The sequence below is a fragment of the Stegostoma tigrinum genome, chromosome 2 (genome assembly GCF_030684315.1).
Source record: "Stegostoma tigrinum isolate sSteTig4 chromosome 2, sSteTig4.hap1, whole genome shotgun sequence".
Classification (NCBI taxonomy): domain Eukaryota; kingdom Metazoa; phylum Chordata; class Chondrichthyes; order Orectolobiformes; family Stegostomatidae; genus Stegostoma; species Stegostoma tigrinum.
The window spans coordinates 147,901,227-147,925,458 of NC_081355.1; the positions used below are offsets into that span (position 1 = coordinate 147,901,227).

General features: G+C 42.4%; 1 protein-coding gene across 15 annotated transcripts in view; it reads left to right on the top strand.

The window, feature by feature from the left end:
- The window catches only part of obscnb (obscurin, cytoskeletal calmodulin and titin-interacting RhoGEF b), a 760,766-nt gene that overhangs the window by 679,435 nt on the left and 57,099 nt on the right, over positions 1-24,232 (top strand). For 14 of the 15 annotated variants that reach the window (XM_059639939.1, XM_059639947.1, XM_059639941.1 and 11 more), the window contains 6 exons: positions 1,258-1,345; positions 13,290-13,490; positions 17,493-17,553; positions 17,890-17,967; positions 22,897-23,069; positions 23,716-23,742. In XM_059639939.1, coding sequence (XP_059495922.1) covers positions 1,258-1,345; positions 13,290-13,490; positions 17,493-17,553; positions 17,890-17,967; positions 22,897-23,069; positions 23,716-23,742 — 628 coding nt within the window. Of the gene's footprint in view, positions 1-1,257; positions 1,346-13,289; positions 13,491-17,492; positions 17,554-17,889; positions 17,968-22,896; positions 23,070-23,715; positions 23,743-24,232 lie in introns of those variants that run through there. The other variant, XM_059639994.1, reaches the window with a different exon arrangement.

The window sequence follows — 24,232 nt, forward strand, 5'->3', positions numbered from 1 at the left end:
CCTGAAAAGATCTGGATGACCTACTAAACTCTCCAAAAGTGACCCCACCTGGTACTAGTCAGGAGCAAATGAATCAAGCACCAAAACGCCATCCTTAAATGTTATGATCAGGAGAGGCTGCTAATCTAAATTGCATAAATAGGTGCATTTAATATGCATGCCTTTATTGGTCAGTGCATTGAGTATAGAATTGGGAGATCATGTTACAGCTGTACAGGACATTGCTTAGGCCGCTTTTGGAATACTGCGTGTGGTTCTGGTCTACCTGCAATAGGAAGGATATTGTGAAACTGGAAAGGGTTCAGTAAAGATTTACAAGGATATTGCTAGGGTTGGAGGATTTGAGCTATAGGGAAAGGCTGAATAAGCTGGGGCTATTTTCCCCAGAGCATTGGAGGCTGAGGGATGACCTTATAGAGGTTTACAAAATCATGAGGGGCATAGATAGGGTAAATAGATAAGTTCTCTTCCCAGGGTTTGGGAGTCCAAAACTAGAGGGCGCAGGTTTATGGTGAGAGGGGAAGGAATTAAAAGGGACCTAAGTGGCAACTTGCAGAGGGTGATGCATTGTATGGAATGAAGTGCCAGAGAAAGTGGAGGAAGCTGGTACAATTACAACAGTTAAAAGGTGTCTGGATGGATATATGAATAGGAACGGTGTATAGGGATATGGGCTAAATGCTGACAAATGGGACTGGATTTATTTAGGGTATCTGGTCAACATGGACGGGTTAGACCGAAGAACCTATTTCTATGGTGTACATCTCTATGCATCTGTGGATCTGACTCAAGCTGAAAAATGACCTTGTCCTGATTCTATGTTCCTAAAACAGCTATCCAAAACATATTAGTTGGTGAACTACTCCTGATTGTTATGTAAGTAAATCAGTCAGCCATTCTGTGCCAGCAACCTCCCAGAGAAAGCTCATAAGATTAATGGCCAAGTAATTTGCTGCCTTTTTCACAGCAAGGGATGTAGAGTAGTCATTGCATTAGGAGAATTCCCTGTCTTTCTTTAAATGTTACTTTGATACCCACCTAGACGTGACATCATAACCTCTATTTATGAAATGATTGCATAACTGAAATTTGGGGACTATTTCTCATAGTGTTCATGTGCTTGCTTCTCAAATCAACATTGCTTTCTTTTTGTATTTCTGCATGCCCCCTAACTATTACAGTGTTTTCAAAGTAAAAGCAAATATTACAATATTACATCCTAATATTGTTTTCTTGGAAAATGATGGCATAATTCAGAAACAAAGGTCAAGGAAGAGTGCTCCATGAAGCGAACAGGGAGAAGAAAACTGCATTCTGATTATGATGTCAAAGAAGATGTTGGAAGGTAAATACAATTTTTGGGCATTTTTAAGCTCTCCAAGTAACGCATTCTTTGTGGTCAATTGTTCAGAAGATGACTGATAAAAATGCACCATCCCTGATCTGTCAGTGATAGTATATTGTAGGAACACAATACAAAAATACAGATTATCATTATTGAATGAGTCCCTTATCATTCAAGCCTACCACTGAAGTTTGAACAAAGCACAATAGAGGACAGGAACAGGCCCTTCGGCCCACCAAGTCTACGCCAATTCCTAACCCTTATTAAACCCTTATTTACCTATTGCCCATGCGCAGTTTCTATCCCTCTGTTCACCTACTGTTCATGTGCCTATCCAGATATACTTTAAATGTTGCTAATGTTCCTGCTTCCATCACCTCCAGTGGCAGTGGGTTCCAGACACCCACCCGACTCTGTGTGAAAGATATTCCCCACACTTCTCTCCTAAACATTCCCCCTCTCAACTTGAACCTGTGGGCTCTTGTGGTTGACCTTTCCACCTTGGGGAAAAAGCCACTTGACTACCCACTTTGCATTTGTCTAGATTAAACTTCATTTGCCATTTCTCTGTCTAAATCTGCAATCTACATCCCACTGTATCCTTTGATAATCCTCATCGATATCTGCCACTTCGCCGATTTTGGTGTCACCCGCAAACTTACTAATCAGACCACTTACGTTTCTTCTGGATCATTTATATACATATTACAAACAAAAAAGGTCCCAGCACTGATCCAGCAGAACACCACTGGTTACTGGTCTCCATTCCAAAAAGCACCTTCCTACCAGTACTGAGATAGTAGGAAATGCTGATGCTGGAGAATCTGAGATAACAAGGTGTAGAGCTGGATGAACACAGCAGGCCAAGCAGCATCAGAGGAGCAGGAAAGCTGACGTTTCACGTCTAGCAATAATAGGAACTGCAGGTGCTGGGGAATCCAAGATAACGAGGTGTGGAGAAGGGTCTAGGTCAGCTTTCCTGCTTCTAATATGCTGCTTGGCTTGCTGTATTTATTCAGCTCCTCACCTTGTTGTTTTGGGTCGAGACCCTTCTTCAGAAATGGGTGAGGGGAAGGGGATTCTGAAATAAATAGGGAGAAAGGGGGAGGCGGATAGAAGATGGATAAAGGAGAAGATGGGTGGAGAGGAGACAGACAGGTTAAAAAGGCGGGGTTGGAGCCAGTGAAGGTGAGTGTAGGTGAGGAGTGAGGGAGTTGATAGGTTGGCCGAGGGAGGACGGACTGGTCAAGGACGCAAGATGAGGCTAACAGGTAGGAGATGGGAGTGGGACTTGAGGTGGGAGGAGTGGATAGGTGGGAGGACAGGTTAGGGAGGCAGGTACGAGCTGGGCTGGTTTTGGATGCGGTCAGGGGAGGGGAGGTTTTGTAGCTTGTGAAGTCCACGTTGATACCATTCGAGTGCAGGGTTCCCAAGCGGAATATGAGATGCTGTTCCTGCAACCTTCGGGTTGTGTTCCTCATTTTTCAAGGACTGCAACTTCCCCTCCACAGTGGTCAAAAATGCCCTCGACCATGTCTCTCGCATTTCCCGCAACTCATCCCTCACACCCCCTCCCTGCAATAACAACCAAAACAGAATCCCCCACGTCCTCACATACCACCCCATCAACCTCCAGATCCAACACGTCATCCTCCAACACTTCCGCCATCTGAAATCCGACCCAACACCAAAGACATTTTTCCATCCCCACCCTTGTCTGCTTTCTGGAGGGACCACTCTCTTCATGACTCCCTTTCCCCGCAACTGCAGCAAGTGCTACATTTGCCCCCACACCACCTCCCTCACCCTCATCCCAGGCCCCACGATAACTTTACGCATCAAGCAGATGTTCACCTGCACATCTGCCAATGTGGTATACTGCATCCGCTGTACCTGTTGTGGCTCCCTCTACATTGGGGAAACCAAATGGAGGCTTAGCAACTGCTTTGCAGAACACCTATGCTCGGTTCACAATAAACAACTGCACCTCCCAGTCGCGAACCATTTCCACTCCCCCTCCCATTCTTTAGACGACATGTCCATCCTGGGCCTCCTGCAGTGCCATAATGAGGCCACCCGAAGTTTGCAGGAACAGCAACTCATGTTCTGCTTGGGAACCCTGCAGCCCAATGGTATCAATGTGGATTTCACAAACTTCAAAATCTCCCCTCCCCCCACTGCATCCCAAAACCAGCCCAGCTCGTCCCCACCTCCCTAACCTGTTCTTCCTCTCGCCTATCCCCTCCTCCCAATTCAAGCTGTACCTTCATTTCCTACTTACTAACCTCATCCCGCCCCCTTGACCTGTCCGTTCTCCCCGGACTGACCTATCCCCTCCCTACCTCCCCACCTATACTTTCCTCTCCACCTATCTTCCCCTCTTTTCATCTTCGATCCACCTCCCCCCACCTCTCTATTTATTTCAGAACCCTCTCCCTATCCCCCTTTTCTGATGAAGGGTCTAGGCCCGAAACGTCAGCTTTTGTGGTCCTAAGATGCTGCTTGGCCTGCTGTGTTCATCCACCTCCACACTTTGTTATCTCGGATTCTCCAGCATCTGCAGTTCCCATTACCTCTGATACCCTAGACTCTACCTTTTGTATCAGCCTGCTGTGAGGTGCTTAATCAAATGCCTTAATAAAGTCTATGTAGACAATATTCACTGCTGTTCCCTCATTAATCATTCTTGTGACCTTGTCAAGTCGTTCATGTCAAGTTGGCGAGACATGACCTTCCCTGCACAAACCCATGCTGTCTATCACTAACAATGATGTGAAGGTGCTGGTGTTGGACTGGGGTGGGCAAAGTCAGAAGTCACATGGCAACAGGTTATAGTCCAAGAGATTTATCTGAAATCACAAGCTTTCAGAGTGCTGCTTCCTCGTCAGGCAAAGTGGAGGGAAACAGACAGGCAAACAAAGGAAACGAGAGAAAGAAAAAGAAGTAAAAGAGAGAGTGAAAGAAGAAAAAGAGAGAGAGAGGGAGGAAGTTGATAAAAGGAAGAGTGAGAAAGGGAAAAAAGAGAGAGAGAAATGAAAAAAGTAGAGAGAGAGAAGAAAAAGAGATGGTGAGATAGAATGCAGAAGAGAAAGAGAGAGCATGAAGAAAAAGAGGAAGAAGAAAAAGAGAGAGGGCAGTACAGTGGCTCAGTGGTTAGCACTGCTGCCTCACAACGCCAGGGACCTGGGTTCCTCAGGCAGCTGTTTGTGTGGATTCTGCACATTCTGCCCGGGTTTTCTCCGGACACGCCAGTTTCCTCCCACAGTCCAAAGATGTGCAGGTTAGGTGGATTGGCCATATTAGCCTGTTGTGTTCAGGGTTGTGTAGATTAGGGGGATGGGTTTGGGTGGGATGCTCTGAGTGTCAGTGTGGACTTGTTGGACCAAAGGGCTTGTCACCACACTGTAGGGATTCTATGATTCTTTGAAAGAATATATATGTGACAAGGTAATTCCAGGTAATTAAGTGTTCAAAAGATAAGTACAAATAATGTGAGTGCAATACCTCATTTTTGATTTTGTTTTGTAATTATCTCGCTGACTTAATTAATTGGATCATAGTTCATCCCTTCACTTTATTCACACTGTTTGACATTTCTGATCACCAGCAAATATTCATTAGTCAGCCTGTCGACACTTCATTCACACTATTGTACTTACCTTTTGGCACTCTTAATTATCTGGAATTATCCTACCAATATCTCTCTTTATATAAATTATAGAATATAGAACAGTACGGCACAGTACAGTCCCTTCAGCCTACGATGTTGTGCCAAACTTTTACCCTAAATCTAAGGTCTATCTAACCTCCACCGCTGCCTTGTACGATCATCCATATGTCTATCTAATAGCTGTTTAAATGCCCCTAATGAGACCGACTCCACTACCCTCTCCGGCAATGCACTCCATGCCCAACCACTCTCTGAGTAAAAAACCTAACTTTGGCGTCTCTACTTCCTTTCACTTTATAACTATGTCTCCTCGTAAAAGCTACCTCCACCTGAGGAAAAAGTCTCTGGCTGTCTACTCTATCGATACCTCTGATCATTTTGTACACCATCTATCAAGTCACCTCTCATCCTTCGTCGTTCTAAAGAGAAGAGCCCTAGCTCTCTCAACCTTTCCTCATAAGACCTTCCCTCCATTCCAGGCAACATCCTGGTAAATCTCCTCTGCACCATTTCTAATGCTTCCACATTTTTCCTGTAATGAGGCGACCAGAACTGAACACAATACTCCAGATGTGGCTGAACCAGGGTTTTTTATAGCTGGAGCATAATTTCACAGCTCTTGAACTTAATCCCTCTATTAATGAAAGCTAACACGCCATATACCTTCTTAACAACTATATCCACCTGGGTAGCAGCTCTCAGGGAACTGTGAACATGAACCCCAAGATCCCTTTGTTCCTCCACACTGCCAAGAATCTTTCCGTTAAACCTGCGATAGGGTTAGGGTTAGGGTTAGGCTTTCAAGTTTGTCCTTGCAGAATAAATCACCTCACACTTTTCAGGGTTAAACTCCATCTACCACTTCTCAGCCCAGCTCTGCATTCTATCAATGTCCCTTTGTAACCTAGAACAGCCCTCCGCATAATTATGCGCCTGTGACCTTCCCTCAACTTGACCTAGAGATGGACCAGCACATCCAAGACTTGTGATCTGCAATAAACCTGTTGTACTATGATCTGGTGTCGTGCAACTCCTGACTATTATTATCAAGACCATTTGCTTCCAAATGTGAATAAATCCTGTCTCTCAGTCACTTCTCCAACAGCTCTCCACCACTGACGTGAGGCTGTATGACCTATAATTACGTGAATTATCTGTTTCCCTTCTTAAACAAAGGAACAACATTGACCATTCTACAGTCCTCTGGAACCTCGCCTGAAACCAAAGAGGATGCAGATGTGTCTATTAAGGTCTCAGCTATTTCCTCTGTTGCCTCCCACAGTATTCTGGGATAGATCCCATCTGGCCCCAGGGATTTTTTTTATTTTAATGCATTTCAATGCTTCTTCCTCCATCAGGATTTGGGAACCTTGGATGACAGGTCCCTTCATCGTGTCAACCTGGCTAAGAGTATTCATATACTTTTCCCTAACTTCAGCATCCCTCATATCCCTCTCTTAGTTGAATATCGGCATAAAGTACTCATTAAGGATCTTACCCATTTCCTCTGACTCATCATAGAATGCCTAAAGTGTGGAAACAGGCCATTTGACCCATCAAGTTCATACTGACTCTCTAAAGAGCATCCCATCCAGAGTCACCCTCTTATCTTATCCCTGTAACCTTGCAGTTCCCATGGAAAATCCACCTAACCTGCACATCTTCGGACTGTGGGAGGAAACTGGTGCACCTGGAGGAAACCCACACAAACTCTACACAGACAGTTACCCAAGGCCAAAGTTGAACCCACGTCCCTGGCACTGAGGCACCAGTGCTAACCACTGAGCAACCATGCCACCCTGAAATATTTATCCATCAATCAATATTGCTGAAATGTTCACAGCTGTTTGAAAGGGCTTATTGCAGGAGTTGAACCCATATTGTTGGCATCATTCTGCATCACAAGCCAACTGCAACCACCAGCTCCACATACAACTTCCCTTCTTTACCTTGAGTGGCCTATCTTTCCCTCGCTACCCTCTTACTCCTAATATATGTATAAAATGCCTTGGAGTTCTCCTTAATCTGCTGGCCAAGGACATTTCAAGCCCCTTTTAGCCCTCCTAATTCCCCATTTGAGCTCCTTCCTATTTTCTCTATATTCTTGAAGGACTTTGTCTGTTTTAGGTTGCTTAGAACTTAGGTATACTTTTTGTTTTGACTAAGCTGATAATTTCCTCTGTCATCAAGGTTCCCAAATCCTGCAATTCCCGTCCTTCATTTTCATAGGAACATGCCTATCCTTCATTCTAATCAACTGGTCTTTAGAAGACCCCCATATGTCAGAGATAACAAAGTGTGGAGCTGGATGAACACAGCAGGACAAGCAGCATTTTAGGAGCACGAAAGCTGACCTTTCAGGCCTAGACCCTTGGTTCTCCAGCATCTGCAGTTCCCATTATCTCTCCCACATGTCAAACGTGGATTTACCATCAAGCAGCAATTCCCAATCCATATTTGCTAATTCTTGCCTAATTCGGTCATTGAACATAGAACATAGTACAGCGCAGAACAGACCCTTCGGCCCTCGATGTTGCGCTGACCTGTGAACTAATCTAAGCCCCTCCCCCTACACTATCCCATCATTATCCATTTGCTTATGCAAGGACTGTTTAAATGCCCCTAATGTGTGAGTTAACTACATTGGCAGGCAGGGCGTTCCACGTCCTTACCACTCTCTGAGTAAAGAACCTGCCTCTGACATCTGTCTTAAATCTATCACCCCTCAATTTGTAGCTATGCCCCCTTGTACAAGCTGAAGTCATCATCCTCGGAAAAAGACTCTCAGTGTCCACCCTATCTAATCCTCTGATCATCTTGTATGTTTCTACCAAATCCCCTCTTAGCCTCCTTCTCTCCAATGAGAACAGACCCAAGTCCCTCAGCCTTTCTTCAGAGGGCCTGCGCTCCACACCAGGCAACATCCTGGTAAATCTCTGCACCTTTTCCAATGCTTCCACATCCTTCCTGTAATGGGGCGAGTAAAACTGCACGCAATATTCCAAATAAGTTGATGGCCATCTCCCAATTTAACACTTTCATGGGGTCCACTGTTGTCTTTATCCATAAGTATCCGAATATATACGTAATTATGGTCACTACCCAGAATGCTTCCCACTGAATCTTTGATCACCTGGCCAGGCCAATTTCCCAATACCAGGTCCAGTATGGCCCCCTCCCTCAGTGGACTATCCACATACTGTTTCAAAAAACACACCTGGATACCCCTAACAAATTGCTCCCCATCCAAACCCCCGCACGATGGAAGTCCCAGTCAGTATAGGGGATGTTAAAAATCAACTACCACAACAACCCTGTAAATTCTAAATCTTTTCAGAATCTGATTATATATCTCTTCCTCTGTGTCCTGCTGGAAGGTCTGTGGAACAATTCCAGCATTGTGAGTGCATACTTCCTATTACTGAGCTCTACCCATAAAGCATCGCTCTAAGATCCCTCCATGTGTCATCCCTCGATATAGCTGTGACATGCTCCCTAACCAGTAATGTAGCTCTTTGCTTCCTCCTCTGTCTGATCTAAAACATCGATATCCGAAAATGTTAAGCTGCCACTGCTGTCCGTCTTTCAACTACGTCTCTGATAACAACAGTATCATAATTGTATGCATTGATCTACGGTCAAAGTTTATATGCTTACCTGTTATACTTCGTGCCTTGAAGCAAACACAGTCTAAGCCTCCAATTCAGCTGAGCTCAGCAACCTCTCCCTGACTGCTGTTACTCTTAGCTATATTAACCTTAATCTCAAGCTCTTCCCCAGTCTTTATACTAACGGACCTGCCACTCTAGTTTAAACGCTCCTGAGTGGCACCATCAGACCTCCCTGTCATGGCCTCAGAGATAATGGGAACTGCAGATGCTGGAGAATTCCAAGATAATAAAATGTGAGGCTGGATGAACACAGCAGGCCAAGCAGCATCTCAGGAGCACAAAAGCTGACGTTTCGGGCCTAGACCCTTCACCTGTCATGGCCATTGGTTTTTGCAATTATTCCTGCTCTTTAATAAATGTAATTGATCGGTTAAATAGAGTACTAAATACATTTCTATCTCAATTGCAAGCTTCTCAGACCAAAGAATAGACCTTTATGTTGGTAAATAATCAATGGAAAATAGCTGGTAATACAATAATTACAGGAAACAAAACAGAAATTGCTGGAAAAGCTCAGCATCAGCTTGGCAATGTCTGTGAAGGAAAAAGCAGTTAACATTTCAGGTCCAGTGACCCTTCCTCAGAACTCTGTTTTCTGATTTACAGCATCCGCAGTTCTTTCATTTTTTATTTAATACAATAATAACATTCATTCAGAGAGACGTGATCATGATTGCACTTGCTCCCATTAGATTTACTCTTGCTAGCATTGATTGCAATCAACAGAATCTTAATTAATCATAGTACAACCTTCTTAAAATAGGAATTAATAAAACATTAATGACTTGACTATCCACAAAAGAAGTCAAATAAAATAAGTCATTATGAAGTCTATCTTCCAGCATTATATCACTACATCTGTGAAGTAGGTTTTAAAACCTCATTGCCTATAAAAGTATAACCCTTCAAAATTTTAGTTCCACATGCCTTAAAGATATCAGGGCAGAAGGTGGTATACATTGAGCCCATTTTTCAAGTATTAAACAGTTGCAAATGGTGCAAGTTTATAGTGGATAGCTTGATGGTAAATCTGCAAAGCTATTGGTCCGACTGGTAAATTTGTTAAGCCCATTATTTTTGCAATCAACGGGCACATAGCCAGAACATGCTTTAATTTAATGAATGGGCCAAACACCTGCTTCAGGGCTACTCTCAATTCTGGGCTCCCTAAATATAAATGTTCAAAGTCGATGTCTGCTTCATTCAAAACTGTTTGGAGTTTGCAACTAGCATCCAGACGTCCCCAGTCTAATTTAAATGACATCCAAAGCCCATTTTTGATCAGGTCTAGAATGTGCATGTTCTGGAACAGGAATTGTTCGCTGTACCAAATTCTCACCAGCAAGCATATACTAATTTCTACCCAAACATCTTGTTTCCATTGGGCTGGATTTTACTTCACACAATTGAGAGCATCACCCTACAGCTGCCAATCAGATTTAGTGAGCAGCAGGAGAGGCTGATGGCTGCTGGGCACTGAAAATGGTCTAGCTAGGATGGTGTCAGGTTTGACAGGTGAAGGCGCATTCTACTTACTGATGTCAATAGGGGAGCCCCTCTACCCAGAATTTTCTCTCCTCGTGTCCATTCTCCTTCCCCATGCTGTCCAAATTACCCCTCATCCCTCTCATCTCAGTCTGCCAGCCCAGCCATGACTAGAGCACTGAATTATATGGAGTCCGATCCAATTCTGTATATTTCCTCATGTGCTTGATGTAGTACCAGCTATGGGTAGTACTCCCAGTAGTGCTGCTAATACCGCAGAGCTGCCTACCTCTGACTGACAAGCAACTCTAAGACAAGATTTCATCCTACAGTGGAGTGCTAGTACCATTTTGTAACAATTAAAGGCAGAGACCAGCTCACCCCTGATATTTACAGTCAGGTAGGAGGAGCCTTCAGGTATCAGCATAATCTGTTGGCAGTTTTGCCAGGCAAGAGTCAGGTTTACTACACTGCACAGCTTTAATGGTGTTCTCAGTTTATGAACATAAATGGTGAGTAACATGCGTCCACACAAATGCCAGGAAATGACCATTTCCCATGATAGAAAATCTAACCACATTCCCTTGATGTTTAGTAGAATTACCATTGTTGAATTCCCCACCATCAACACACTTAGAAATTTCTGTTGCCTAGAGATTGAACTTTGCCAGCCATACAAATACTGACTACAAGAGCAGTTCAGAGAGTGGAAGTTCTGCAGTGAGTAACTCTCCTCTTGTTTCCCCAAAATCTGTTCCAATACCACCTTATGTGGCTCAGTATCAAATTTTATTTGATAGATTTCCTGTAATGCACTCTTGGTTGTTTCGCTCCATTAAAGGTGCTGTATAAATGCAACCTGATGTTCTTGTCATACATCTGCACCTAGAAGTTTTCCAGGAGTTCCCACCATAACTTCAATAGACAAACGGCAAAAACCTTAAAGAAACAACCTAAATAATTATTGAAATTGATGAACAAACAGGAGACTGGGAAAACACAGCAGGCCAGGCAGCATCTGGAGGAAAGGAGCAGTCAACATTTCAGATATTATCTTTCTAGAGGTGCTGCCTGGCCTGCTTTGTTCTTCCAGCCTCCTGTTTGTCTACCTTGGTTTTCAGCATCTGCAATTTTTTTTGTCTCTGACCAGGTTATTTAAACAACTCTACAGAGGCCAGTATCCTGTCACCAAATCACCCTTTATTTACACGCGAGAGTCCTTGACACTAATCCAGCTCCTTCATAGGCAGCTCTCAGAGTGAGCATGATGTGTTTCACGCCTATTCTTATCTATCAACCAGGGGTCCCTCCCTGGAACAAGTTAACAGCGCCAATCAGACAACTCATGTTTTCTGAGATTCACCTGGCTGACGTTATTACAGTCACTAGTTATCTTGAAGTTTTTCATCTTACACAGGAACTTTTTTTTATAAGCAATACATACGTAGTATAAGAAATGTAAGTATTATTTATCATTTTCAAAATAAATACATTTTTAATAGTATGTTTTATTTTCATATTATATCAAGGGGAGGCAATAGTAGCGTGGCAATGTGACTGGACTAATAATCCATAACTTCATGCTAATGATCAGGAGATATAAGTTCAGATCTCACCATGGCAGATGGAGACATCTGAAATCAATAATATAAAAATCTGGAATGAAAAGCTGGCCTAATTGTGACCACGTAACCGGTATGATTGATATGAAAATCCATCTGGTTCACATTGTGGCCCTTGGGGAAGGAATCTGCCATCCTTTTCACATGTGACTCAAACACCACATTAACTTGGTTAACTCTTAACTGCTCTCTCAGCATCTAAGGATGAGCAATATCACAGAATCATAGAATCCCTACAGTGTGGAAACAGGCCCTTTGGCCCAACAGGTCCACACCGCCCCTCCAAAGAGCATCCCACCTAGACCCATTCCCCTAATTTCCCATGTCTAACCCCACCTAACTTAAACATCCCTGGACACTACGGGCAATTTAGCATGACCAATCCACCTAGCCTGCACATCTTTGGACTGTGGGAGAAAACCAGAATGTTAAGATAAATGTAAGAAAAATATTTTGTAATAAAAATATATTCATAATTACATTATTATTTTACATATGTTGTATGTAATACAATAATTATAAAAATAAACAATAATTTTAAAAATGATACTTATTGTGCCTCATGACTTGGCACACTTGTTTTTCCTGAAGACTACATAAATTAATATACTTGAGTCTGTTCTTTACAGGCAGACAGTACACATACACACACTGCTCTTGTTTCAATACAACGAAAGAAATGGTCCCGCCTCCATCAACCAAAATCCACTTGCTGCCAATCAACACTCCATTCATTCAGTATAATGATGTTTTTCCTTTGCTTTAGTCCTATTTGCAAACTGTCCTCATGAGTGCAAGATGCCAAACTTTGATGAAAAAAATCAACAAAACTCAAGTGCTGTAATACCAAATGACTTGTTAATTTTATAATGAATTATTTGATTGTTTTCATTATTAATTAAATATTATTGAGAAAATATTGATATAAGAATGTATACTGCAATGCATATTGGATTCTGCTTCTGCACAGACGCTGCCAAAATAAAATCAGCTCATCATTAAATTATGCTCAGCCTTTTTGTGATTTTTAAGAATTCCTTTCATATGTTTGAATGTTCTGCAAAGGCTAGTGTTTATTGAGCATCTCTGTTTTCCCTTGAGAATGTGGTGGAAAGTTAATTTGAATTGCTAGTCTGTGCACTGTAGGCACACCCATTCTGTTGTTAGGGACATCCAGAATTTTGAGTTCTCGACAAATGAAGGAACAATATTGCCATGTGAAGAGGACAACCTGTGTGGAGCTAGTAATATGTCAATGCACCTGCTGCTCTTGTCTTTTTGAACTGATGGAGATGATAGGTTTGTAAAGTGTTGTTTGTAAAGCCTTGGAAATTGTTGCAGGTGCATCCTCATTGAGACACAATGTAACCATGGTATGTCAGTGGGAAGAACTGATTCTCAAAGCTAATGAATTACCAAAGGGTGTCAATACAGTGCATACTTAAAAACATCATTAAAAAGGAAGTAAGCATATTTTGTTTTCCTTTTTCTTAAAGAGGTTCACACAGCTTTGTGAAGAGAGTTGTGAATAAACAGAGTGGGACTTCATGCGCAGCTAAGTTTATTCCACTCAGAAAAAGTACCAGGTCACTTGCTTATGAAGAACTTGCAATCTTATCCAAAGTTAACCATCCAAAGATCTCCTGCTTACTTGATAGATTTGAAACCAAGCGAACACTTGTGTTGGTGCTGGAAATGTATCCTTTCTGTGACGTTAATCTGTTTATTTCTTTCTTGTCATTTCTATTAAAGTTTGGATCTCTGATTTTATTTTAATTAATTTCATTCTGTATGCATGTCTAAATATGAAGAAATAATACCACTAAAGAAGATGAGTTTCTTTGTGTCAGGCAGAGCAGGAATGTCCCTAATATTTGCTGAGATTGCCCATTTCAGCAGCTGTGACACTAGAGGTCTTGGTGCAATCAGGCCAGGAAATAAACAAAAATTAAGGTATTATTTATCTTCTTGATTACTATTCAATGATTCATACATGTTGAGTGAGGGCAGACTTGTTGTCCATATTTGAGTCACTTATACAAGATACAGGAAAGCCACCACCTGAGAAGATTTTATTTCTTCCAGCTTCTGTCACAGTAATCACTTGGAATTCTTTCATTGGATCTATAGTCAACACTTATACAAACTGTGGTCTGCTGTTTTATAATAAGTTCTTAATTTCCAAACTAATTAATTAATCCCTCCCTTTAATTGAAGTAGATGGAGGTCATTAACAAGCCACTTTTGAGACCTGAATTGGGTCTGAGCAATCACTATATTATCCAACTGAAAATCCATGGCCTACCCAAAAATGTATCTTGCCCTTATTTGTATAATTTTTATGGATGTAAAGAAGTCTTACTTTTTTTTAAATTATGCTAACATGTCAAGAGTATGCGAGCAACATAGGAACAGAGTCAGTGAATGTGAGCATCAGGAAAGAAGCAGCAAGCCAGAGGGTTGGAAAGCAAGACAACAGCTGGGAGAGGAGTCAGAGAACAGAGGCAAATGTGAAGAATGGGAAGCTGGAGATGTAGCATGCACAAAGTAATTAGAAAGAGTTAGTAAGCTGATAAAAATTAGTTGTTAAGAGTTGGGGAGCAGATGTTTCAGCCACAAAAACAGAAGTTGCTGGAAGCTCAGCAGGTCTGACAGCATCTGTGAAGAAAAAAATCAGAGTTAACATTTCAGGTCTGGGGACCCTTCCTCAGAACTCAGTTCTGAGTTTTTGTTCCTGATTTACAGCATCTGCAGTTCTTTCGGTTTTTATTTAGATGTTTCAGCCAGTTAGGTTCAACGAGTCAGTAAGTTTTTAATTAAAATATCGCAGGTCAAGCGTATGGCTTATTACGCGTTTTTTTTATTGAAAAATTATCTTCATTTTGCGTAGATAGGTGATGGCCTAGTGGTATTATCACTGGACTGTTAATCCAGAGACCCAGATAATAATTTGGGGACCCAGGGTTCAAATTTCCATTCAAGAAGGAATCGGGAATTTAGAGTCTAATCATGATTGTGAAACCATTATCACTTAGTGGAAAAACCCATCTGGGTTACTAATGTCTTTTAATTAGAACCGTACAGCAATGGAACGGACTGTTCGGCCCACGATGTTGTATTGAACACGAAGCCAAATTGAACGAATCCCTTCTGCCTGTCCTTGGTCCATATCTCTCTGTTCCTTGCACATTCATGTGCTTAATTAGAAGTCCCTTAAATGCCCCTATGGTGCCAGTCTCCACCACTACTCCAGCAGCACATTCTAGATTCCTAATACTTTCTGTGTAAAAACTTGTCCCTCACATCTCCTTTGAACTTTCCCCCGATACCTTAAATGCATGCCCCCTAATATTAGACATTACAACTCTGGGATAACATTTTTTCTGACCATCAACACTATCTGTGCATTTCATAATTTTGTAGGCTTCTTTCAAGTCTCCCCTCAGCCTCGGCTGCTCCACAGAGAAAAACCTGAGTTTTTTTCGCCTCTCCTTATAGCTCATACACTCTAATCCAGGCAGCATTCTGGTAAACCTCTTCTGCACCCTGTCCAAAGCCTCCATATCCTTCCTGTAATGTGGCAAGCAGAATTGAATGCAATACTCTAGGCGTGGCTTGATCAAAGTCTTACAAAGCTACAACCTGACATCCTGACTCTTGTACTCAATTCCCCGACCAATAAAGGCAAGCATGCCATATGCCTTCTTTACCACCACATCTACTTGTGTGGCCACTTTCAGGGAGCTATGGACTTGAACCCCAAGATCCCTCTGACACCAATACTGTTCAGGGTTCTGCCATTAACTGTATACTTTTCCTTATCATTTTATCTCCCAAAGTGCAGCACCTCACACTTACCCAGATTAAACTCCATCTGCCATTTCTCCATCCGAATTTGCAACTGATCTATATCCTGCTCGACTGTCCACAACTCCATGGATCTTTGTGTTGTCTGCAAACTTACTAATCAACCCATCTACATTTTCATCCAAGTCATTCATATCTGTCACAAACAGTGAAGGTCCCAGTGTGGATCCCTGTGGAACACCAAAGGGCCTGTTCCCACCCTACAGTGTGGGAACAGGCCCTTTAGCCCAACAAGTCCACACCTCCCCTTGGAGCATCCCACCCAGACTCAACCCCCAATAACCCACACACCCCTGAACACTGCAGACAATTTAGCATGGCCAATCCACCTCGCCTGCACATCTTTGGACTATGGGAGGAAACCGGAGGAAGCCCACATAGACACAGGAGAATGTGCAAACTTCGCACAGATGCCCGAGGCTGGAATCGAACCCGGGTCCCTAGTGCTGTGAGGCTGCAGTGCTAACCACTGTGCCACCATAGTCATGGACCCCCCAGCCAGAAAAGTACCCTTCCACCACTATCCTCCGCCTTCTATGGGGAGGGCAATTCTGAATCCAAGTCACCATGGATCCCATGCATCTTAATGTTCTGGATGAGCCGTCATGAGGGACTTTGTCAAAAGCCTAACTAAAATCCATGCAGACAACATCTACTGCTCTGTCGTCATTGATCACCTTCATCACCCTCCTCGAAAGATTCAATCAAATTAGTATGCACAAAGCCATGCTGACTATCCCTAATTAGGCCAGGCTTTTCCAAATGCATGTAAATCCAATCCCAAAGAATTCTCTCCAATACCTTTCCAATCACCAATGTGAGACTCGCTGCTCTATAGTTTCCTGGGTTATCCCTATTTCACTTCTTGAGCAAAGGAAAAACATTTGCTATTCACCAGTCCTCTGGTGACCAGTGAGGATATAAAGATCTTGGTCAAGGCCACAGCAATCTCCTCTCTTGCCTTTCTCAATAACATGGGGTAGATATCACTGGGCCCTGGGGATTTATCCACCTTAATGCTCCTCAAGAGACCCAACATCACTTCTTTCTTGATCTCAAAATGCCGTAGCATATCAGCGTGCTCCATACTAATCCCACTATCCTCCATATCCTTCTCCGGGGCAATTACCTTTGCAAAATACTCTTTTCAGGTCTCGCCCACATCCTATAACTCCAAGCTCAAGTTCCCTCCTTTATCCCTGAGTAGTCATACATTCTCCCTAGATAGCCTCTTGTTTTTAATGTATGTATAGCTTGCCATGGGATTCTCTTTACCGCTTCTTGCCAAGATCATTTAGAAAAGGAAATCTGCCATCCCTTTCTGGTTTGGCCGTGAAAATGACTCCCAACCCACAGCAATGTGGTTGACTCTTAACTATCCTCTAGGCAATTAGGGATGGGCAATAAGTGTCAGCTTAGCTAGTGACACCCACATCCTGTGAATGAATTTTAAAAAGTGGTGATGTGTTATCTTAAACCGTTGCAGTCCATGTGATGTAAGTGCAGCTACAGTGCTTTCTGGTAGTGAGTTCCAGCATTTTGACCCAGCGGCAGTGAAGGACGAGCGACATAGTTGCAACATACGGTGGTCTGTAACTTGGAAGAAATTTGCAGGTAATGCTGTTCTCGTGTATCTGCAGCCGTTTCTTCTAGATGATAGAAGGTGTAGTGATATCTTTTACTAACAGATCAAAAATGATGCAGAAATTAGGTGGTATCCTCATTCCTTCTTTTGAAAAGCAAAAACAGGCCTACTAAGAAATGCATGTTGGCTGTGTGAGCCATCTCCTCTTCATGTTATTTATATTTGTTATCCTGAGATAAGTTAACAGGTGCTCTAACGAAGGACTGTTGGACCATTTGTTCAAAAGGAATATGGTTGTAGAAACTGAGGTAAGATTTATTTCCAAGTTTCACCATCAGCCTATGTTTACATTATTATAAAATTATGAGAAGTTAACATGGATAGATAGATGAGTTTGATTAGTCTAGGATCTGTGTTCACTGACTCCATCATGTTTTATGTGAATTCATTTTGCATGTTTTTTTTATTTTAATGACCGACCTTTTGATGTTTGTTGAGCTTGTGAGATTGAAATGGAGGCATGCCATAAATCATCACATATTAGCTTATACAAGGACATGTATCGCTTTCAGTCCATTACATAATTAACAGTGATCAACATCTGGCTGTCTGGTTAATCTTTCATATTTTGTTGTTTTGTCCAGATTAGATACTATATCCAGCAGATTTTAGAAGGGGTTCAGTATCTCCATGACAACAAGATTCTGCACCTTGACTTAAAAGTAAGAATTCCTTCCTTTCAGTATTAAAGTATTGATTACACCTTCACCTTATTATGATTTTCTCAAGTAATTCTATGTTTTATATTTGTGCAATAGCTGAAGTAAATGACAGAATACATTAAATCAGCAGTGGTAATTTCCTTGTTCAGTTTTATTGGAGCTATCCATCAGTACCAATTTAAAAGTGTAATGAAAGCTAAGATTATGCACAAGTTGGGCATGATTGTTTGGTTGTCACATGTACCATTGTACAGTGAAAAGCTTTGTTTACAAGGAGTACAGGCAGATCATAGTAAGTAAGGATGTACAGATCAAAGTTGTAAATGACTTAGACAGGGGCATATAGGCTACATTGTACAGGGCGTGCGCTAGGTGAGATCAGCATTAGCAAGATTAGCATTAATTGAGGCTAGAGAGTCCATTCATCAGTCTAATAACAGACAGGAATAATGTGTACCTGAACCTACTGGAATCAGCTCTGCTACCACTATGCCCACACAAAACGGTTACTGGGACAGTCAAAGCAATGCAAAATAATGAGCACATCACCAACCCAAACAGTCAAAAAGTATTGACTCAACGAGCCAAACATGTTGGCAGTCTGCATAACATAGGGGATAGAGAAAGAATGTGGGGAACCCTATCCATTGACTGACATACGTGGTATTTTGTTTTACCCACAGAGCACTCCTACTCCTCCTGTCTTGTCTGAGCACTTGTTTTTGAAACACGGTCTCAAATAATTCATTTACAGTCTGCCAATTATGTGACTTGTCACCTAGTGCAATTAGAGTTATCTAAGCAGTGTCAGCTCCCAACCTGTACAATGGAAGTAACTTCCAAATGTTTTGCTGTGACTGCCTGAATACTGCATCAGTGGGCCTTGTATATTCAAAAGGGAGGATACGCAAGATATCCGTTGACGGGGATTAATGCTTGTTGAGATGTGGCATTGGCTGCTTTCATTTACCTAATTAATATTCAGCCTCTCATCTCACCAAACTTTCCAAACAAACTAAATGTTGGGAAGACGACAAAGAAACTCACAGTACGTGCTACGGATTCAGCTCACCACTTTCTCTAAACAAATCTCTCTGTAGCAAGTTACCATACCACAGCCCAGGGCATGATCAACAGGTGCAAACTGCTCTCATCCATCCTCCATGGACATTAGCATCTGCCAACCCACCATGACTATCCTGGTACTTCTACTGTTCCCTGTTAGTGTAAACACTTGCATTGCAGGGTGCGTCAGCAACTAGCATTGAAAGGCTTCAGCAGAGACACTTTGTGCATAGGGAAAGGCACCCAAATTGCAGACTACACCAGGCTGCTTCTCAGGGATGCTCACTTGCTGTCAACTACTCATTCACTTCGTGCCTACCTGCATGCTTACAGCATCCTTGCCTTGGCACTTAGCACAGCCACAGAAACAAGCAGCTTGTCAGTCAGGGAGGTCCCAGCACAGTAAGTCAAGGGCAGCCTCTTACATGAGTGCAGAGAGTTGGTTAGGACTCCACCCTCTCCTGTCACCGTGACTTCAGTCCTAGGGGCCATTGGGTAAATCAATGGAGTGCAGGTGTATGTGCCTCTCCAGCAGTCCCTGAGGAGGTTGGGCCTGCTTTTAGAAGTTTATTGTCACATTTACTCAAGTAAAGAAGTGCAGGAGCACAGTGAAAAGTTTACAATGTTGCCCCACATGGCGCCATCTTGGGTACAAAGTACCTAGGTACAAATTTTAAATACAAAATAGAGAGATAAAGGAAAAAATGTTACATTACCATACAGTTATACTGTATAAGTTAGAAAAGTAAAAACTAAAATTAAAAAAGATAAACATTACAATCTTTCTATAAAAGGGCCTGTAGTAGATCAATGCAGGGGTCTTCCACATGTGATCTGACCAGGCTCACAAGCTGCTGATCATGCACCAATCCAACAACCGTCCCCATTCCACTCAGGCCTCCAGCCCACCTACCGTCCCCACTCCACTCAGGGCACATTGACTATCCCTGCTGTGTTCAGGGCATGCTGGCCGTTCCTATTGTCTTCAGGCTTCCAGGCCACTGTGCTTCAGCCCTCAGCCACTCCAATGGTGTCACCGCCACTGCAAGGTAAGATTTGTTTCAAAAAAAAACCGCAACAGAAAATGAAAAAGAATGAGAAAAGAAAAATAAAAGAAAAAGGATGGAATGGATGAACCCCGGGCTGAGGAGCCCAGACACTGCCTAGTTTATTGCCGCTATCTTTGAAAAACATGGAAAAATGATTCTCCAAGGCAACCTGACCATGGAGGCGTCAGATGGTCTCAGGATTCACTGCACTCCTGCACCTTTTAGGCAATATGAACTATTGAATCTCATATGCCTGTCTGCCATCACTGCTTCATCCTGTGTGTAATTTTCAACAATGCAGGAGGGTCGTCTTCTGCCTTGTGCTGAGCAAGTGCTTGGTGCCTGGCAGTTCTCGAAATGCCAATGGACTTGGGCAGTTTCTCCTCAGCTAGCTGTGGAACTATTGCAGTAAGGTGCTCATTAAATTGTGCTCCCACATTTTCAAAACATGACATTTCCACCCAGCTGTTAGTTTTTGGATTAGTGTGGAGTGCAGGAGACAGCCTTGCCAATGCTTCCTCTGAGGCCTGATACATTTGTCCTCAGAGGTTGAGAATGGAACCATTTCTCCACAGAGGCTGAGGACAAACTAGAGTGACTGCGAGGTTTAATGTGAGAGTTGCTATGGAATGAAGAGTGGTACCCACTCGCTTAGTGGGACATGGATGGTTCTACCTTCCTGCAAGAACACACCCAATCCTCTCCAGCATGGGCCTGGATTCTCCTTGTATGGGCTATCAGACACCCCTCCACCCTAGGAGTCCTCTCTGCTCTGGTATTGGCTGTCTTTTCCTGTGATACACAACAGGGGACCAATGAGTGAAATTACAGTGGATGATACAGCAGTTAGTGCTGGTGCACATGGAGGAAAAATAGTGGGGAGTCGGAAGACTAAGGATCAACACAGTGAGCTTGTAGGGTTAGGAACTGTGTTGCATGCAATGGTAAGAGTGCATGAGTCTTATAAATGAGTGAAGGATCTTTGTAGGAGAGAGATACAGTAGCAAAGATAGAGTGAGTGCCAAGTGACAAAGTGTGACATTTACCCTGTTAGAGGGGAGAAGGTCATTGACCCTCTTTCTGCATTTCTGGCTGTTCCTCTGCACTGTAGAGATGGTACTGACCTGAATGTCGACCATAGATCGGGCTGCAGGATCTGGTAGTGCAGCCTCCTCTGCCATTCCTCCAGGAAGGCATGTGTCTTTTGTACCACATTCTCCACCTGGACCTCCAGGTCCTTATCAGAGAAACGTACTATCTTCCCTTCTCCAAATTGTTCAGATTCTGTCTTGACAACAAGCAAGTACTCATCCAAGTGCATATCGGGTTTTAAAGATGGCACAGTTGGCAATGTGCTGAGTAGCAAGTTGTTGTGAATGATGCATGGTAAGTTCAGGTGGAAATCGGACATGAGGGATGCCACAGGGGCAAGATAGATAATTATCATGGTGAATTTGATAAGCTAGGGTGAGGCCTTATGGCAAAAGAATGCAAAAATACTCAATGCAGTTCCAACTTAGCCAACAAAACATAAGGTTCAGCTCTAGGTTTGAATTAAGTTCTGATACTGAGTACAGATTAGACTTCCAAAGTTCAGCATTAATCTTGATATGTTTCAACCCATTCGCTGTGAATTATCATTGCAAAAAAAAGATACATTTTATCAAAACTCTTTGTCTTGAACTCATCAGGACAATTCACAACAATACCATATCAAGACCAATACAATATCAAGAAGAAAACCAATATTTACACTGCATGAGAGGACCGTTCTCATTGGTTGGCAGGTGGACTCTGATAAATAGAGGTGTTGCTCTGAAATGTGCAGATTGACAGTTAACTGCCAGGCACTGTTTAAGTTTTAAACCTGGAAGGCTGAGTCTGACTGGTCAGGGCATTGCCTTGAGACATGAACCAGCAAATGCCTGTCATCTATTTTATCGAGTTGAAACAGCCACAGTGTCTTCTTTAGCTGCCATATCCTCTCACACAAGACAAAGCCTGCTAGTTCCTATGGGAGGGTGGTGAGATGGTGGTAGGGTAATGTGAAAAGGGGCCTTCTGGTATCAGATTCATTCCAAGGCCACATGGAGACATTTTTTTTTACCTATTTTACAGGCAGTCAGGATCATTAATGTGCATGGATAGGGTTATCATTGAGTTTGAAAGAAATTCAGCAACAGAATATTATAGGATATGGCTGACTTCTCTCCCACACTGTGTGCAGTCCCTTTTATGGGGGCCAGTGGCACCAACTTGCGCTGCAATCTCTGCCCAAACAGGACAGGTCTAATAGTGTCTTTTGTGGTGCTGTCTGCAGAAAGAGGATGACCTTTCTGTCAGTGATCCTGCCCAACAGCATCTGCAGAGCAGGATCAGTAAACCTGGTGCAATCAGAGCCTTCCTGACTGGTATTTTTGGGTCTCTTAGAGGCAACCACATGCTGAAACGAGGTTCCTAGTTTGCAGAATATAAAATAGTGTCCAGGTGGCCTTTATATATGGCGTCAGAACCTTCAACCTCCAACATCTGGTCAGTAGTGAGAACATCCAACTTGCTTGCGAGTAACTCACACATCATACTTGTATAGATAATGAACTGAAATCGCACAAAATAATTCCTTCTGGACAATGGTGGATATGATGACATCCAAAACACTTGATGGCATGCTTTAACTTCAAAATGGAAAGTTCTGCTTTATATCTCTGATTCTCTGCCACAAAGATTGTGGAAGAGTGCACAGTCTACTGTGAGTAGTAATGATGTAGTTTGTTGCTGACAGGCATGTGATGTAATTTTTCTTTTGTCTAATTAGCCTGCTAACATTCTAATGGTGCATCCAGAAAGAGATGATGTTAAGATATGTGATTTTGGATTTGCACAAGAACTCTCACCAGTCCAGCCGCAGTTTAGCAAGTACGGTTGCCCGGAATTTGTGGCCCCTGAGATTGTCTCCCAGGATCCGATTTCAACTGCCACTGATATATGGTAAGATACTGGAGACTTGGAAGATCAAGTGATGAAGACAGAAGCTAACAGTTTCAGACATCCTACATTCCTAGGGTTATTTTTACATGAAGGACAACTCTGTAAACTGTGGATAAGAGTACCACAACCTAGCTAACAGCATTTCATATCAGAAAAAGTCTAAGGTTAGACTAGGACCTAGATAGAATGACCTAATCTCAGTCTGATAGTAATAAGAGGCTGGAGAGATTACCTCAGCAAACCTTTTATTACGTGGAAGGGAAAATATCAGCTAAAGCCTACTATCCAATGTCCCGATTCTAGAAAAAGTAAATGCTAAATCATAATACCAGTTCTATAGCAGTAATGTTGACATTCGGAGTTCACACTTGAAGAATAATGTTTGGGATTTCAGAAGGCTGTTCTACCTGTGCAATTATGTTCAGGCACTCCTTACTTCCTCCGAGTGGGGGGATAATTAACTGGAAAAGACATTAGCTATTAATATGCTGAAAACCACCAAGCCAGCTGCAATGATTCCTTCCAGAGACAAAGGGATTAGAAATTATGTTGCTTGTTTCAGTTGTAACCTTTTCATTCAGAACTATGCTGTAGATTTTTAAAATCTATTTTGCACTCACTGTTTTAATGTGTTTTTTTCATAAAGGGCTATTGGTGTCATCACATTTTTATGGTAAGTAAGATGACTTCTGTGCAACTTTAAATCTTGTATTTTTAATTTCCAGATTGGCATGTTTTTTGTTACTGAGAATTTCTGCTTCATTTGTTCCCAACCCTCAGAGAGTACATTGAGAAATCCACTACGTCCAGTCCCTGATTTTCTACCCATTGATTTTAGTTGTAGATAAATCATGATATTGGGGTATGTCCTTTGGAGTAGTGAAAGAAACAAATGTCTTTTATTTTGTTCAGTGAGATCAATGTGCCGGGGAATGGAGCCAGTCTGTGTGTAGAACTCAGTGTCAGCATTAGATTCTTATCAGTCTGATGCAGCATAGACCAAAGACCTCTTTCTGCCCTTCAATAATCATGCTATTCCCCAGTTTCTTCCCTGACTGATTTTTCTTTTTTGTATTTTGCCAATGTTGTAGCCTTTCTGAGCAAGAATTACTTTGTACATTGTACCTAGTGGGAATTGAACTTGCAATTCCAAAAGTCACAGG